The 18,262-nt window shown below is 38.0% G+C and overlaps 1 protein-coding gene across 7 annotated transcripts in view; it reads right to left on the bottom strand.

The window, feature by feature from the left end:
* Nucleotides 1-18,262, bottom strand: part of GANC (glucosidase alpha, neutral C) — a 75,483-nt gene that overhangs the window by 14,616 nt on the left and 42,605 nt on the right. For all 7 annotated transcript variants that reach the window (XM_072808688.1, XM_072808686.1, XM_072808690.1 and 4 more), the window contains 8 exons: nt 16,701-16,844; nt 15,298-15,394; nt 11,052-11,153; nt 9,711-9,954; nt 8,259-8,323; nt 6,675-6,751; nt 3,483-3,557; nt 1,187-1,300 (listed from right to left, as the gene is read on the bottom strand). In XM_072808688.1, coding sequence (XP_072664789.1) covers nt 1,187-1,300; nt 3,483-3,557; nt 6,675-6,751; nt 8,259-8,323; nt 9,711-9,954; nt 11,052-11,153; nt 15,298-15,394; nt 16,701-16,844 — 918 coding nt within the window. The remainder of the gene's footprint in view (nt 1-1,186; nt 1,301-3,482; nt 3,558-6,674; nt 6,752-8,258; nt 8,324-9,710; nt 9,955-11,051; nt 11,154-15,297; nt 15,395-16,700; nt 16,845-18,262) is intronic.

The following is an 18,262-nucleotide window of genomic DNA, read 5'->3' as shown; positions in this document are numbered from 1 at the left end:
AAAAATTTGTGAAAAAATTTATTAAACAAAGCTTAATATTCAAAGTGTACAATGTAGTCATACAAATATATATATTAATCATCCATCAGTGAAATAATATGAATAACGAAGTCATATAAGAGGAACACAGTGTTAGACCTTGTTGAAAAAGATTTAAACTACAAAATATGGTGAGTGGCATAGGTGGCTTCTTTGAATATACTAACCTAGAATGTGATGACAGGTCAAGAAAAGTTCATAAAAAAGAAAAGTTCATAGAATGGAACTAAAACTAAAGAGATTTAGTATATAATGGATGAGATCAGCTATCTTTAGAAACCCTCCATTTAGAGAATGGTATCTAGTTCCCATTTCCTTTCAGTAGGACCCCTTTGGCATGTCAGACAATGTCACAGCACTCTATATGGCAGTTTACTGTTAATTGATAATGCTTGATGTGCTACGGGCCTTGAGTCTCTTGAATTTATTCCATGATCTAAGGCTCATAGTTTGGCCCAAGAAGACATGTCTAAGTGAAACAGATGGAAAAGAAAGCTTAATTATCTTATAATATTTGTGTAGGAGTATGAATTTGTGGTTAGTCCTGTGGAAGAGTAAGAATTTGTGTTGGTATTATAGGTGGGCAAATGGATAGGAAAGGAATCTGCTATAGGTTTTATTTGGGTCAAAAGATATTCTAAAAAGGACATACAAATTCTGGATCCTTCTAGGCTTTTACCCCAGAAGATATTAGTTGTTTGAGCCATCTGATGAGAGCAGAAGTCATTGTGTGGGGTTGGTGTTCCTGAAATGTTGCATAGTTACAGGCAACTGAGTTTTAGGGCTAATATATGTGGTAGGCTGACTAGGCCCAATGGGCATGCAGTTCGGTGGTAATGCCAAACTTCAGAGTACCAAGGGTCACGGTGCCCCAGTGGCAACTTCTGTCATTTCTAGTTCTCAGAATTCTCTTAAGAACAATTCCAAGAAAGTCAGACAAGTGGGACAATGACTCAGGAATGATTTAAAACTTTGATTTCTAGAAAAACATCAGAGGCACTCATCCCATAATTGGGGTTTATCATTTTTACATAGTGTCACATACTCAAAAGGCCACTATTCCTGTAAAGAGATAAAGTTGTAACGAATAGAAAAAAAAAAAAAGTAGTAACGAATGAGATGTGTAAAGGTAACATTTTCCAAATACCTTAGTACTGAGGGCCACCCGGAGTCCATACGGGGAATCAGACATGTAGCCTGTGGATTTTCCTATAGTTGTCTTTATTGGTACTATACTTCCACCTCGCTGAAATACCGGTATCTACAACAAAACAATACTCTCAGGAAAGGAGTATTCGTATAAGGCAATTTCAATGTAGAATCTAAAAATATTTTGTCGTATAAGACTCACATGCTTTAGAAGTATAGACTCAAAGATGAAATACATTTGTGAGCAGAGATGGAAAATATGGAAGTCATGGCATTAAAAGGAAAAGAGTTCGAACACTAAAAATGGTCCATTTTAAAATTATTAGGGAAACTTCTCACCTTTCATCAATTTATTATCTATTTTGCCTATCCTATTTGCAGTTCCTATTTTGTATTTTTAATTTCTTGTCAACGTAATACATGTGTTTATTTCTAGCGCCCTGCTAAGGAGTGAGTTTTTGTGCCTATATAAGTAGGCTCACATGTATGTACATGTGCATATGAAATATTACATTTTTTTTTGGTTTTGGGGAGATGACTGTCCTTACTATATGGTCTATGCCCTTCCTGCTCCCTGCTTCCCTGGATCACCAGGATGATGGAAAAATTTTGAGAGTAAATCTGTGAAACTTTTATTATAGAAGCCACCAAACACACTTAAAGTGACTTTCACCACAGGGTTACAGGCATGGCCCATATCTAATTCTTCTGGAATGGCATTCCCAGCAAAGAAAGCCCAGTAAATTTCCTGCCTCCCCGTACAATCCCCTGTAAGGAAACTCTTTGGATCACATGAGGGCTTGTACTTCGCTCTAGGTAAAGTACAAGAGGGAGAAAAGTACAAGAATATAAATGAAGTTGGGAGTGAAGGCAGAGTAGTTAAGACGTCCACCCTCTGCCTGACAGCAAGAATAAAGCACATTTATCTCCTCCTCATCAACCAATCGCTTCTTCTTTTCTTTTTTCCCAATGACAGAGGTAGTAAATTAGTACAGAATGGGCTCAGAAGTGGGATGCTGCCCAGCTGATCTGGGGTCTTAGCTCTGCCACAATCTAGCCACAGCCCTGGACAAGTAGTTGAATTTCCCTGAACTCAGTTTCTTCACCTGTAAGCATGAGGAGTTGGAGTAGATGAATGTTCAGGTCTCTTTTAGATCTGAAAGTTGACATCTGACATCATTTTATTATTAAGAGTTAATATTACTGATAACAGCTTTAAAAAATAACATCAATGTATCTTTATTAATTTTAGCACCACTTTGGGCCTGTAGTGGTTGTGATCTGGCTGCAAGAGCAAACGTCCCTTCACGAGTTCAGTCTGGACAGGCCCCCTTAACTCTAACATCAGAACTGACAGCCTTCCCCTGGACGTAGAGGGCCAGGGTTACAATGGAAATCATGTTTTGTGACTTGGCCCTATAGAAGGACATTCTGTATGGTGTGTGTGCTGACCACCATCTTTACTCTGTTTTCAGCGTTTCTATTTTTCTTAGACACACAAATGTAAATATTTGGGGAAAAGTCATCCTTTCACAGTATGTCTCCTACTGTGAAATCAGGCTAAACGTTGATACTTTTTTCTCACACTTTTACATGCTTCGTTGTACAATTCATATACCATACAATTCACCCACTTAAGGTGTACAATGAAATGTCTTAGTATATTGAGAGTCATGCACCTGTCACCACAATCAATTTAAAACATCTTCATCATCCCAAAAAGAATCCTCATACTCATTAGCAGTTAGCATTAGAGCACCATTGCTCTCAAGCCCTCTCCCAGCCCCAGCCCCATGCAGCCCTTCATCTACTTTTTGTCTTTCGCCCTATGTGTTGTTATGCAGAACACTAATGTGATTGGTTCTTTCTATGTAGGCACATGTGTTAGACTGAATGTTTGTGTCCCCCTCCAAGTCATGTGTTGAAGTCCCAACCACCAATGTGACTGTATTGTATTTGGAGATAGAGCCTGTAAAGAGGTAATTAAGGTTAAGTGAAGTCAGAAAGTGGGGCCCTGATCTGATAGGATTAGTGTCTACAAGTGGGGACCTAAGAGAGCTCACTCACTTCCTCTGCTGTGTGAGGACACAGCAAGAAGGTGGCTGTCTATATGCCAGGAAGAGTCCTCACGAGGAACTGAATTGTTGGCACCTTAATCTGGAACATCTAGCCTCAGAACCGTGAGAAATAAACTTCTGTTGGGTAAGCCACCCAGTCTGGGGTATTTTATGATGGCAGCCTATGCAGACTGATACAGCACAACAGGTAAAAATAACAGCTTGAAAATAACTTACAGTGTCTAAGGCTACCGGGATCTTCACAGTACATGCTCCTTCCCAATGAGCAAATGTTTTAGAGTCATACCAGACCTGAAAAGGAACAGACCCTAATGAAAAGAGTATAGGAACAACTCTGCTCACAATTTCATTATTCAGTAAAACATTTATCTGGATTTCAAATAACCAGGAAGCTAAAATAAGTATAATTAAAAAAAATTCTTGAGTGGAAGTTAGCAAGAACATATGCTTTTAAGAAGATCCCAAAGGACTACCCTGGTACTGTGATGGATTAAGTTCACTAAAAGGCCATTCATTTGTCCATTTGTCCATCTGCCTACCACATGCCCAGCACTGCTAGGCACACGAGTGGACAGAAAGACAGAGTACCTGCCCTCATGGATTTTACTGTCTGGATTTTACAGTCTAGAAGCTTAATGTGTTAAGAGTAAAAAAGATGATGGAAGAAAGACAAAGCAACAACAAAAAAGAAAAGCACATTGTGAGCAACTAAATTATAAATGAGGTGGGAGAAAAGGAAAGTGTCTAAGAAGGAAACAGATCTTGGAGAAAGACAAATGGTAACTTGGATTGCTACTATAGTGTCATCTTTTAGCAGAGTGCAATTCAGGCATGAAGTTCAAAATCCTTTTTTTTTTTTTTTTTTTAAGATTCATTTATTTATTCATGAGAGACAGGGAGAGAGAGAGGCAGAGGGAGAAGTAGGCTCCCCGCAGGAGCCTGATGTGGGACTCAATCCCAGGACTCTAGGATCATGCACTGAGCCGAAGGCAGATGCCCAACCGCTGAGCCACTCAGGTGTCCCAGTGAAGTTAAAATTCTTTTTTTTTTTTTTTTAAGATTTTATTTATTTTTATTCACACACACACACACACACACACACACACACACACAGAGAGAGAGAGGCAGAGACACAGGCAGAGGGAGAAGCAGGCTTCATGCAGGGAGCCTGACGTGGGACTCGATCTCAGGTCTCCAGGATCAGGCCCTGGGCCGAAGGCTGCACTAAACCACTGAGCCACCCGGGCTGCCCTGAAGTTTAAATTCTTATCTGGGATCCTCATTGAGGGGGGTTTTGTCCGTGAAGTACCAAGAAGTTCCTCCAAAGGAATTTGATAGGATAACTCCTTAAGACACCAGCAGCAGCAGTATGGAAACAAAAACCTCTTTTTCTCTCTTTTAGCTCTGTATAATTTCTGGCAGCCACAGAGTCTATTTCTTAAGGTCACGTCCTGGGATTACCACATCCTTTCTAGAGCTGTCCTGTCTGGCGGTGAATGTGAGAGGGCTGTGACCTGACCATGGTCTGCTCTGGTGAACCCTTGATTCAACATGATCGACCCTACCTTGTCTCCATGTATTATCCTCAGCTGGATCCAATTTGCTAATGTTTTGTCAAGGATTTCTGTGCCTGTGTTTATGAGGATTTTTTTTAAGATTTATTTATTCATGAGAGACACAGAGAGAGAGGCAGAGACACAGGTAGAGGGAGAAGCAGGCACCCTGTGGGGAGTCCTATGTGGGACTCGATCCCAGGACCCCAGGATCATGACCTGAGCCGAAGACAGATGCTCAATTACTGAGCTACCCAGGTGCCCCTCTTATAATGTCTTTCTTTGACAAATTCGAGTAGCTTTAGATAAAGAGTAGTGGGAGTGAAAGGTAAAAGAAAAAAAAAATGGACGTAAATAACGTTTTGGGATTACCTGTTTACCATTTCCAGAACTAATTAGAATAAAAGGTAATATGTACAGGGTAAATCCTCTGGTGCTATATGAATATACCAAGGTCCCCTGCCCATCACCCATTTAGCCCATCATCCCCTCCACCTCCCTCCACTGACCCTCAGTTTGTTCTCTATAGTTAAGAGTCTTTTATGGTTTGTTTCCCTCTCTTTTTTTTTCCTATCCCATATGTTCACCTGTTTTAGCTCTTAAATTAATTGCACCTGTGATTGAAATCATATGGTAATAGTCTTTCTCTGACTTATTTCACTTAGTATAATACACCTTGGCTCCATCCACGTTGTTGCAAATGGCAAGATTTCATTCTTTTTGATGGTCGAGTAATATTCCTATATATATATAGGAATATATATACCATGTCTTTATCCATGCATTAGTTGTCGGACATTTGGACTTTTCCCCTAGTTTGGCTATTCTGGATGTTGCTGCTATAAACATTGGGGTGCATGTGTCCCTTCAAATCACTGTGTTTGTATCTTTTGGGTAAATACCTACTAGTGCCATTGCTGGGTCATAGGATAGTTCTATTTTTAACTTTTTGAGGAAACTCCATACTGTTTCCCAGAGTCAGTCCAGGAATATCTTGATATGGAGGTCTCATGTCAGTTTGGTAACTGTCACCCCTCATCCCTCTGCCTGCAGAAGCCTGTGGTAATGCACCCATGCTCAAGGACTCTCTCCAGGGTTTGTTTCTTCCTTGATCTCCATACCATACCCTCTTTCCCTGGTCTGGTGCCCCAAATTTCTGCTCTGCCTCTTCTCCTGTCCCCTTTGCAATATATCCTTGGACTGTCTCTGGAGGCTATTGCTGTACTCATGGCTCTCTGCTCTGCAGCCCGTGGACTAATCATACCTCTTCCCTGTGCCCTGCCTGGGTTCAGTGCCTAGGACTCCAGCAGTGCAGGATGATATTTTATCCAGTAATAAAATCAATGATGACAACCAATAAAAAAGTTGGGAGGCTAGAGGAGCATAAAGGAAAGTCACCATTGTTACTTTTTACCCACTTTGGCAAGTGTCTGGAGACCAGTTTTTGGTACCAAAAATTTAAGATTTAGTTAGAGCCAGAACCAAAGAGCAAAGTCTCTTCTTACTTATGCTTCCTCCCAGAGACTGATAGCTCTTAGTAGACTAAAGATTTCTTCCTACTCAAAGCTTCAGTGTGTTTACTAGGAATCACTTACACAAGTCCAAATATGAAGGTAAAGAACTATTCTGACCCTCCTTGGTGCTATCATCTATTCATCTTTCTCCTCACTGTTAGTTCCATTAAGTTTCTTGACCTCCAAGGTCATGACTTACAAGAATCTTCAGTTACTATAGTCATTTAGGCTGTCTTCACAACTACATAAGGCAATCTATTTCCTAACAGGCTAATTCATCAGAATGAAAGAGGAAGATATGAAACATGTAAGATACATGGCTGTTCATCATTTATGCTTACCTCATTTGATCCTGGCAGGAACACATCAACTGTGGTGGCTTTTGGTTCTGTGACTGGATGAACCAATAAAGCGCTTCCTGAAAAACAGAAGAAATAAAGTTGAAAATCATTCTAAGAGGTCTGACAACATCCTTCTCCTTTGAGTGCTTTTGTGGTTTTAGAGACCACTCAACTATGATCTTGGTGAAAGTAGAGACCTTGGTGAGCTGAACCAATGATTCATCATAGCGATACATTGTTAGAAAGGGGACTGGTGCTCAAAATGGTGACTATATTGTTACTTATTATTAAATTCCTTATGGCATATTAGGACAATAAGGGAACCTGACACAGTCTATTACAGTCTCATTTGTTCATAGCTGCTAGTATGCCAAGAGTCTGAAAGAGCCATCACATTTCTCCAGGTGCATCATTGTTTGCTGTGACTTTGAAAATGCTAAGCCTATAACTGTTATCCAGAACTGTGGTCAGAATGGATAGGAGTATATCCATGGGCAGTTATCACTAGGAAGGCTGTAATTCTCTCTTTTTTTAAAGATTTATTTATTTATTTATGATAGACTTAGAGAGAGAGGCAGAGACACAGGCAGAGGGAGAAGCAGGCTCCATGCTGGGAGCCCAACGTAGGACTCGATCCCGGGACTCCAGGATCACACCCTGGGCCAAAGGCAGGCGCTAAACCGCTGAGCCACCCAGGGATCCCCAAGAAGGCTGTAATTCTCTTAAAGGTAATCCAGATCATTAATTTTGTTTTGACTCTGTCACTATGCATACGTAAATTTCATCCATTTATGCATTCACTCTTTAATTGTACAAATATTTACTGAGTTCCTGATGAGTGCCAGGTATTACGCTAGGCTCTGGAGAGTTAGTGGCATATAAAACAATGCTCCTGTCCTCGTGGAGTTTGCAGTCAGTAAAAATGGATATTAAACAAGTAATTACAAATTAGGACAAATACCAAAAAGGAAAGGCACAAAATGGAATGAAAGTTATGTAATAAGAGGAAGGAAGTAGCTATTTAAACTGAGACCCAAGAATAAGTGGAGATGTAGCACTAGGCACTAGGTTTTTTATATTTTAGGATTCCTGCTTGTTAGAAACAGGATGCACCTTTTGGGCTACTCTCTGTTAAGCCTCGTTTCATGAATCCTAGTCCTAAAATGATAAACTTCCATAATCTGGTTAACCTTTATTAAAGAAGAGGCCAACAAAAACACAACCAACAACCCTATTTTGCATATGAAGTAAATGCTCGAGTTTTTACTGCTGTAACCATCTGTTTCACTGTCTTGTACTTCCATTCCCTATAGTGGTATCAGAAGACTCAGGAGTGGATCCAGAACAGGAATCTTGAATTGCACTCACAAATAGAATGGGTTTATAGGAAGTTAACAATATGAGAAGTGCTACATGACCACAGAATAGCGCTATCATTCCACTAATATACTAAAAATCTTAATGCCAGAATTTCTTTTATTTTTTTTTGTTTTGATAGTTTTTTTTTTTTAGTGCTCTTAAACAGGAAATAAAACAGAAACATAGAGTATTTATCATAATGAAAATTAAGCAAGAAATGCTCACCCAGCATGTATTCATCTTCTACACCAAAAGTGTCTAATTCCTCTGGGAACTCTATCCACAGAGGCCTGGGGAAAGAAAAAAAAAAATTCTTACTTCTACATCATTAGATGTTTTATTACTATTAAATCAGTTATATTTTCAGCTTTATAACTACTCAAATTGGAAAAGCCAAAGAGCCAAGACTCTTTTAATGATTTGAAATTTTATGAGCAATTGCTAGGATTACTATATATTTTTCTAATGTGAGGGATCTATCTACTCGCTGAAATGTTCCAATGAAAGATTGAGAATTCTAGGACCTACAGTTTTTCCTTCTGATTGTTGAGTACTAAATACTATTCTGAAGGCAGAATCAGAGAGGTATGCATGCAAGTCCAAATGCCGAACATACTCAATATGGACCAATTTAATGTTTGTAAAACTGTATTTTATAATGATGTGAAATTTGTGCCACAGTTTTCATGCTGTCACTGCCTTTCATGCATCCTTAATCATTATCTATTTAAATGAAAAGAACTGGTTTTACTTGTTTTCAAGCAGGAAACATTTTTGAAGTATTGAGAAACTATTGTGTGGTTTTTGTATGTTTATTATACTGTTTTACACAACTATCCAGGAGGTATTTGGGCTCATAAAGATAATAAAATCGTCAATATCTGTGCATCTGGATTTCAACTTAATGGTTCTAATATTTTTTTCAACCTTATGAGTAAAGGATATTTAGTAAGAGAAACTTATTTTTATTCACTAGCCTTTGTAATAATATATATCCTTTTCCTACTGAAGAGTAACAAAGCAGTAGTCTTTCAATATGGCTGATGTCTAGAATCATCAGGGAAACTTCTAACAAATCTAGATCCTGAGACCTACCCAAGGAGATGCCTAGTAGGTCTGGAGATGTGACCTTGGAATCTATAATTTTAAGAAGCTTCCTCAGGTGATTCTAGTCGAGCCAGGCTTAGGAACTGCTGATCTGGAAGCCTTGATGTATATGTGTCTCTCTATCATTCTCTAACTTAGAAAGTTGGTTTTTCACATCCTGCCTCCAAAACAAAATCAGAATATAATTTATATCCTGGGAAAAAAGTTCATCTCAAACTTGGAATGTTTAGCCCTAAAGGTAAGATAGAGTCTAAGACAGGCAGAATAAATTGTTCTTCATGAGAGGATGATTGTGAAGTTAGTGAATTCAGTTATAGTCACTTCTTTTTTCTTTGAAAAATCTCTATTTCTGTCTCTTATCAAATATTAACACTTGAATCACAAAGTAGCAGGGAATCTGGCTTTTCTGTGACCTCAACTTCTTGACCCTGCTCACAGTTGTGAGGACACTTGATTAAACATGTGGCTTTTCTCTTGAAATCACTGTGTAATTACTTTGTTCCCCAAGGGCTAGGGGGTTTTCTGGTATAGGTTAGCTGCTGGGGCCCCCAACCCATGAAGCCTATTTACCTCATGACTGGTTCAGCAGCCACATGTGCGCAGTAGAAGAGAAAATACCAATAGGGCAGGAGGGCATAGCGCTGCCTGATGGCTTCCCGGATGAGCCGAGTGTACTCCTCCCCAAAGAGCCAGGGTTCTCGCCGCTTGGTCTTCATGGTAGCATGGCCACGGAAGAAGGGCTGGTAGGCTCCAGCCTGGTACCATCGCACTAGCAGCTCAGCCTCTGGATTCCCGATGAAGCCGCCTACATCAGCTGATTAGTCAGTCAGAGAGGCCTAATGAGGCAACCAGGCTTCTAACAAATGTTGCACACAGGTAAAATAAGGGCTTGTAGCCTGACAGGACAAATATACTTGCTGTATGTGCACTCAAAATGCCAGGATGAAACTGTGGACTGAAATTAGGGAGCACACATTTGAAAACTCAGCCTGTTTGAGGATCTGACAATATTCTCTTTGAATCCTCTTTTCTTATCCAAAGCCAAAGTCAGAGGTTTTACTACAAGATCAACATTTCTGTATGTTTCCAAACCCAGAAATTGCAAAATGTTGACCTGACTCAATAACTCTGTGTTTAGTGGTGGGGTGAGGGCGGTTGGCAATTGATTTCCTTCTAAAGCAACAGCTCAAGCAAGATAAAAATTGTAGAACTAAAGAAAAACAGACGATCAGAATTAGAGATTTAGGTATAATTGTGTGCTTAGTCCTTAAGCAGGAGACATATTCTTGGTATGGGGATCAATGCTGTAAGAAACACATCTATCAAAGAGTGACATTAACTTCTATTCCTACAGAAAACAAGGAACAGCTGGAACTAGTCATGCTGTGCACCCTCCATATTGAGATTTCTCATCTGCAGAGAATTACTAGGATTTTGGGAAGGCAGCCCATCAGGGAATCCTATTATAACTAAATTTATCTTTCCTGAGAGTGTATCTTTTTTTTTTTTTTTTAAGTTAAATTATGTCATAGAATCTTAAACCTGCTGAGTAAAAAGCATTTCTGTGAGGCTGATTTTTGATTTGCTCAATTCTTTGTACCCTCCATTTTTCTCATTTTGAAGAAGAAAAGGTATGTTTCAGGAAGAGAGACTCAATTCTCAAGACCATCTAAGGAGGAATCAGAGAAAGAGGGAAAGAAGCACTTGGGCTCTCTGATAACTTTACTTCATGTCCTCATTTCAGACAAGATACAAACTGCTTGGAAGTGTCCCTTCACTTTCCTCATTTTCTTATTCCCAGTTATCCCTGCCCCAAACCGCTCATGAGGTCACATTTGTGACCAGCCTTGACAGAGAAACACCCTTGCTTTTTATTTTTCTCTCACTTCAAGCCTGAGGATATCATCTTACCTCCACAAAAAGAGATCCCAGTAATGCTGAGGGTGAGTAACATAGGGATAGAAATTTTCAGGTAGCTCCATTCTGCTGTGTTGTCGCCCGTCCACACAGCACCTTGGATCACCAGTAACAAGGTATGGAAAAAAAATCACAAATCAGCCCATGCACTCAATTTCAGAGATTGCTTATTTGAAATAGACAAATTAATATTAAGGAAAGCATTTCTTTCTGACCTTAAAATATACAAATTCTGGTTTCTACAATGAAAATATATTAATCTAATGTGAAGAAGTTCTTAAAATCCACAAAACATTTTGTGAGAATATTCTGAAATGGCATTTATTTTTGAAGTATAACTCCAGCCTGATTTTAGGAAACATTAAAAAAATCAACTTTACTGAAATATAACTTACATACAATAAATGTACCTATTTTAAGTGAAGAGTTTGATGAGTTTTGAAAGCTGTAACTGGCACCACAAGCAGGGTACAGAACGATTTCCATAATTGTAAAAGACTACGTGGGCTTCTTTGTTGTCATTCTATATGTCTTTTCTAAAATTTCATATAAATGGAAACATACATACTATTTTGTGTTTTAGCTTTTTTTGCTCAGCATAATGTTGTAGTTTATTTCTTTTTATTTGATGACTAGTATTCCATAGTATGGATCTATTATTGAGTTGTTTATCCACTCACCTATTGATGGACTTTTTTTTTATTTTTTTATTTATTTATGATAGGCACACAGTGAGAGAGACAGGCAGAGACACAGGCAGAGGAAGAAGCAGGCTCCGTGCACCGGGAGCCTGACATGGGATTCGACCCTGGGTCTCCAGGATCACGCCCTGGGCCAAAGGCAGGCGCTAAACCGCTGCGCCACCCAGGGATCCCGGACATTTGAATTCTTTCTAAATTTGGGCTATTATGAATGAAGCTGCTATAAATATTTGTGTATAAATCTTTGCATGACATATGTTTTTCATTTCTCTTGGGTGTGGAATTGCTGGATCTGTGTTCAGTGTATGTTGAACATTTTAAAATTCCAAACTGTTTGGCATAGTGGTTGTACTGCTTTTACATTATCAATACATGACAATTTCAGTTGCTGTACATTCTTGACAACACTTGGTAGTGTCTGTCTTTTTAATTCTAGCTACTGTAATGGATGTGCAGTGGTGTCTCTCTGGGTTTTAATTTGTATTTCTCTACAGACTAATGATGAACATCTTTTCACATATTTATTGATTATTCATATGTCTTTTGTAAAGTGTATATTCAAATATTTTGCTTATTTTTAAAAGTATTTGTCTTTTTATTATATAACTGTAAAAGTTATATATTTTGGATACAAGTTCTTTGACATATATGTATATTGCAGATATTTTCTCTGTGGCTTGACTTTCACTTTTTTAATATCTTTGAAACGGTAGAGGTTTTTAATTTTTTTTGAGGTTTTTTAATTTTGATGAACTCCAAGTCAGCATTTTTTCCCCTTTTATGGTTCATTCTTTTTGTTTTCTACCCAAGAAATCTTGTCTATTTGAGTCACAAATATTTTTTTATGTTCCCTTTTAGAGGTTTTCTGTTTGTTTTAGCTTTTATAGTGTAGGTTTATGTTCCATTTTGAATTACTTTTTGTGTGTGGTGAGAGGTTAAGAGTCAAGGTTATTTTCCTACGCTGCCCCTCTGTCATCCATACTCAGTGTTCTGACACCATTTATTGAAAAAAATCCATTTATTGAAAAAATTGAATTGACTTGGCAACTCTGTTCCTTATTAATTGATTGATCATATGTGTGTTGGACTCTTTCTGGATTCTTTATTTTGTTCCATTGATTTATATGCCTATTTCTCCATCCCTTCTCCAAACAACAACAACAACAACAACAACAACAACAACAACAAAAATCCTCTATAATTTAAGAGGAGTGGTACAAACTTTATAAAGGAGACATAATAACAGTAGCAAGAACAAAAGTTAACATTTATCAAGCCCTTACTGAGCTGGGTGATTCTACTTTGCTTGTAATAGCCTACTTAATCATCACAATCCTAACAGGTAAACATTATTTAACCCCAAGTAACACAGTTACTATATGGTAGAGGCAGGATTGAACTCAGGCAGTCTGACTTGAAAGCCACTGCTCTTGACCATTGTATACGTGGGAAGAGTTTATGAGGACAGATTATAAACCACTAAGGAGATCCACAAAAGAAAAAAATCTTATTTTACTAAATCTAGATTAGTTCTGAAGCATTTTGTCTCTCTTCTACCAAAATAGCTTTGGTAGCTATTTTTGTTTTAATCTTCCATAGAAATTTTAGGCTGTTATGTGGCAAGCAAAGATAAATCTTTTCAAGGGACTGTTTTTTTTTAAAGGTATTCTAATAATTTCTCCTTGACTTCAAATGAGATAAAATGGTTTTTGAAATTGACATGGTGGCATTCTCATCAAGAAAGAAAGTTCATGTAAAAGCATGCTGATATGTTGATCTCCCATATGGTTGTTCAGTCACAAGCGGTCTCTGCCTATGGGTCTAAGCATAAGACTTGACACAGTAGTGTTCTCTGCAATGCCTCACTTAGTACACTTTGGGGCAGGCTGATAGTTTCACAGAGAGTACTGAAGGCTAGGCAGTAGGCTGATATTTAAGGGATCAGATTACTTAGTATGCATATCTTTTTATCATTCTTTTTAGCTGCTACTTAAAAGTTTTCATTAAAAATACTTGACTTTTTTAGTGACTAAAAATGACACTTGTAGAGAATATGGAAAAGAGACTTAGGTAAATAGAAAACTTAAAAATCACTGATCACGAAGGTACTAAACTTATTGATTTAGATTGCTATCTATATTTTTTATTTTTTAAAAAAAGATTTTATTTATTTATTCATGAGCGACACAGAGAGAGAGAGAAAGAGACATAGGCAGAGGGAAAAGCACACTCCCTGGAGTGAACCTGATATGGGATTTGATCACAAGACACCGGGATCACGTCCTGAGCCGAAAGCAGATGCTCAACCACTGAACCACCCAAGCATCCCTTTCTATATTGTTTAAAACACAATTGTGATAATATACTACAAAAACATGTAAACATTCTGCTTTTTTCCCATTTATTATGATGTCACAAACATTTGCTCATGCAATTACAACTATTTTATCTTTTTATTAAATTTTTTTTACTAGTAAAATAATTACATACATATATGTATTGAGGAAAAATTTAAAAATAACACATGCAAAATCTCTGCTGGAAATCACTTTGTTTAGGACTTTTGCTCTTTGGCTCTTCTGTATGTACGTCTCATCTAATGTGTTTACAGGGACACATAGCCTTTTTATTCCCAAATAATACAATAGAGAGTCCTAATGGTATTTTACCATTATAAAATGGCAGAGCTTATAAATAGATTTCATCATCAACTTGTAATCACTGAGATTACTATTTTATTTTTATTTTTTTTTTGAGGTTACTATTTTAAATAGTCTTATAATGTCATATGGATATACCATCCTTTTATAAATATTCCTTTATTTGGATTTTCTTTCTTTTTTTTATTTCAGGAATTAATGCTATGGTGAGCATCTCTGTAAATGAATCTTTGCCTGATATAACAGTATTTTGGCCTTTTGTAGAATGCCACAGAGGCTGGTTTTCAGGGCTGAAGAAGCCTAATAATGTCTATGATACAGTAAAGGCTGCATTCTTCAAACTAGGACCTAAGCTCCTAGTTATTTGTGCAAGGCCAGGAGACTTAAAATAGCCTTCCCAGTGGAAGGTGGTTAAGGTGAATTAGCTAGTAAACTGAATCCAGTTATAGATGACCCCTGGCCACAAGCAACAGCCAGGTCTATTTTAAGCCATATTGCTAAGTGGTTCAACAGGTGGTTGAAGGAATGTCTAAGAAGTATATTTTCCCTGGTTTAGATAAATCAAACAAACAGAATTAGAGATGACCCTCCCAGCAGACTGAGATACTCTGAAGCCATTTTCCCAGCAACTTAAGTGGCCATTTCTTCAAAGAGGAAATAAGTAACTAAACTTTATTAAAATTGATGTATTCTGTCTCACAGGACAAAAGGGATATTTCAGGGCATGTCACTTGCTACAATCCAAGGCCTGCCCATCTGCCACTGAAGAGGAAGGGATCAACATAGTAGCAACATATACCATAAATGTTAAAAAAAAAAAAAAAAAAGGCAGGTTGCTAACTTGTGTTTTTAAGTCTGATCATATGAGTCATTCCTCACCATACTTTTGTGATCCAGCAAAGAAAGAACGAGTAAGAACAAAGGGTCTCTCCTTCCCCTCAGATCGTTGTATCAGTCCTTCTGCAGTAGCCATGTGCTAAAATGCAAAGGAGAACATTTTCAAAGGGATGGTTAGATTAGGGCATTGTGCAGATGTCCCTAATAAGCTACTGGACATGTAAGAAGTAAATAGTAAATGGTGGTGGGAATGTAAAATGGAAAATAGAAAAATGAATCAACCAAATCCACCAAATAATTTTCATGATGTAATGAAATTCCCCTAATAAGAGTGGAAAACTTTGATTAAAATAGAAATGAAAATAGTAAATAATAAGCTAACATATTCAATGATTACTATTGCTAGGCATTTTATAAGATGTTCTCTTATGGCCTGGGTGGCCCAGTGGTTCAGTGTCTGCCTTTGCCTCAGGGCCTGATCCCAGAGTCCTGGGATCGAGTCCCAGGATTGAGTACCACATTGGGCTCCCTGCATGGAGCCTGCTTCTCCCTCTGCCTATGTCTCTGCCTCTCTCTGTGTGTCTCTTATGAATAAATAAAATCTAAAAAAAAAAAAAAAAAAAAAAAAAAAGATTTTCTCTTATAATCATAGGACAAGCTCTGAGATGGATTGTTTTCATTGATGAAAAAAACTGAGATCCAGAGAGGTCAAGTGACTGTCACTGGCCAACATAGAAAATTCTTTAAAGTAGTTTGCAGTTATAGCAAGAGGCTTTTAAAGAAGGAACCACATACTATCTGAACTGTGCTATATGTAGCCAGCAGCTCCCACTGGAAAGTATGCCAATTGGTGGGAGGCCGTAGGAACATAGTTACAGGATGAAAATAACAAAGAACCATGGATATCAATTAGGGCGGATGTCTGACAAATGTTTGGGATGTGACTGACAAATGGAAGACAATTCTACTACCTTCTAATGAGAAGGCTAAGTAGTTAAGGCTTTCTACATTTAAAAATTTATTGAAATTCTGTATCTGTGTTCTAAATCTTATTCCCCTGGTATGAATGTAAGACTTGCTATATTTAGACATTTGTTAAATTTCAAAACATTTGTTTTAACTGCCTTCATTTATGTATTTATACATTACACCAAAAAAAGTTTTGAGGTATCCAATGCCATTTATTAATGATGCCTGTCAAGGAAGATGCTTCTATATTATCATTAATCTCACAATATCTGTAATTCACCAAGTTCATTAGAGAAAGAAAAGGTACAAAAGAAGAAATAATAAGTCCCATATTGGCTACAACCTGAAAAGATCCATTGCAGTTGTCAGGAAAGTCACACTAAGAGAAATGAACAATACAGAATGGCTATTACAAATGACTGTCAACCCAAAAGGTAGGGCACATGGGTCAAGTGGCTTCTTTATGGATATCTTACCTGATAAAAACCATAGATGTTGTGAAGTTCCCTGTGCTCCCAGTTGCCATGATGAACGGCATTCTTCTGCATGGTTAGCTCTGGCCCTCTAAAGACAGAAGGCTCATTCATGTCGTTCCATATGTAGAGGATGTCAGTAGATCCCTAGGAAGTAAATTTCTTGTTTGGTCACGATAATACTCCTATAGTGATGATGTTAATGTGATAGCCACGCTATTCCTCTTTCATACTCCATTTAATTTATTATTTATAGTGTTTATGATCTATGCTCTGTCTTCTGTTCCAGAGCTACAATAAATAAAAGGTCCACAGGGCAGGGAATTTTGTTCATTTTGTTTACTGATATATCCCAAACACCTAGAACAGTAGCTCAACCACAGAGATTCCCAATAAGTATTTGTCAATGAATGAAAGAATGCTTTGTAATATTGTCTGCGAAATACACACTGCCCAGCAAGTCCACTCCGAGACCTACCCTGGAGAACCCACATACAGGAAAGGTTGTGAATGTTGACAGATTCTATAATATCCATCATCTGCTACAACTCTTAAATAAGGGCAATTAAAGCTTTCCATGATAAAGTTCTGCCTTCCCTCTAACACTTTGAAAGACTTGACAGCTAAGATACCTCTTAGCATGGTCAAAAGTTTGTGTTCTACACAGAATTGTTCAATTTAGAGTAGAAAGGGGCTGCCGAGTCGTCTAGTTAACATGGTGTTGAAATCCCTATTATAGAATCTCTGATCTCTCAGCATTTGACTCAGTAACTACAATGACATGGAGTCCTTCAGGAAGCTCATTCCACTACTTTCCAAAAGTCCTGCCCCTTGTAACATTCTCTCACTGGGCCTGGCTTGCCTTATGGGATACCACAGAATACATGTGCTGCCTCACAAGCCAGCCTCAGGGTGACTTACATGTACTCTTCTGACTCTTTACTTAACATGTATCCTAAACATGTATACTTTGACGAACAAGGCTATTTAGTTTCCAAATATGTAATTACCTTGACTGTCCTTCTGTAGCACTCTCTAAGTAAGTAATTGGCAAGTTTTTCTAGAAAGGGCCAAATAATATTTTCAACTCTGCTGACCATAGGCTTCTTTCTCAATAACTCAACTCTGATACAGTGCGAAAGCAGCCATTGACAGTAGGGAAATGAATGAACATGGCCAGATTTCGCCCAAGTGTTATTACCCCTGCTCTAAGTTGTTTTCTGTATCCTAATATATGATGCTCAGAAACTAGAGCTTAGTGGTTTGAGACTTGGGCGTGAGAGACAGACTGAGTTCAAATCTTAGGTCCACCACTTACTAAAATGGATGAACTGAGCAGGGTTTCAAACTTGTCCATATATCAATTTCCTCATCTGTGGGATTAGAATTAATTATAGTTCCAACTTCAGGGAGTTTTTGTGAAGATGAAATGGTAAAATGCACACAAAGAACTTAGCATAGTGCTTTGGCACACAGCAAATAACTCAATTTATACCAGGCATCTCTATCATCCTCATAATTGGTTGAAAACAGTTCTCTACAAGTGGCCTCTCTAGTTCTCTCTG

This window comes from Canis lupus, chromosome 32, assembly GCF_048164855.1.
Source record: "Canis lupus baileyi chromosome 32, mCanLup2.hap1, whole genome shotgun sequence".
In the NCBI taxonomy this organism is placed as follows: Eukaryota; Metazoa; Chordata; class Mammalia; order Carnivora; family Canidae; genus Canis; species Canis lupus.
This window is presented reverse-complemented; position numbering and strand designations above follow the sequence as displayed.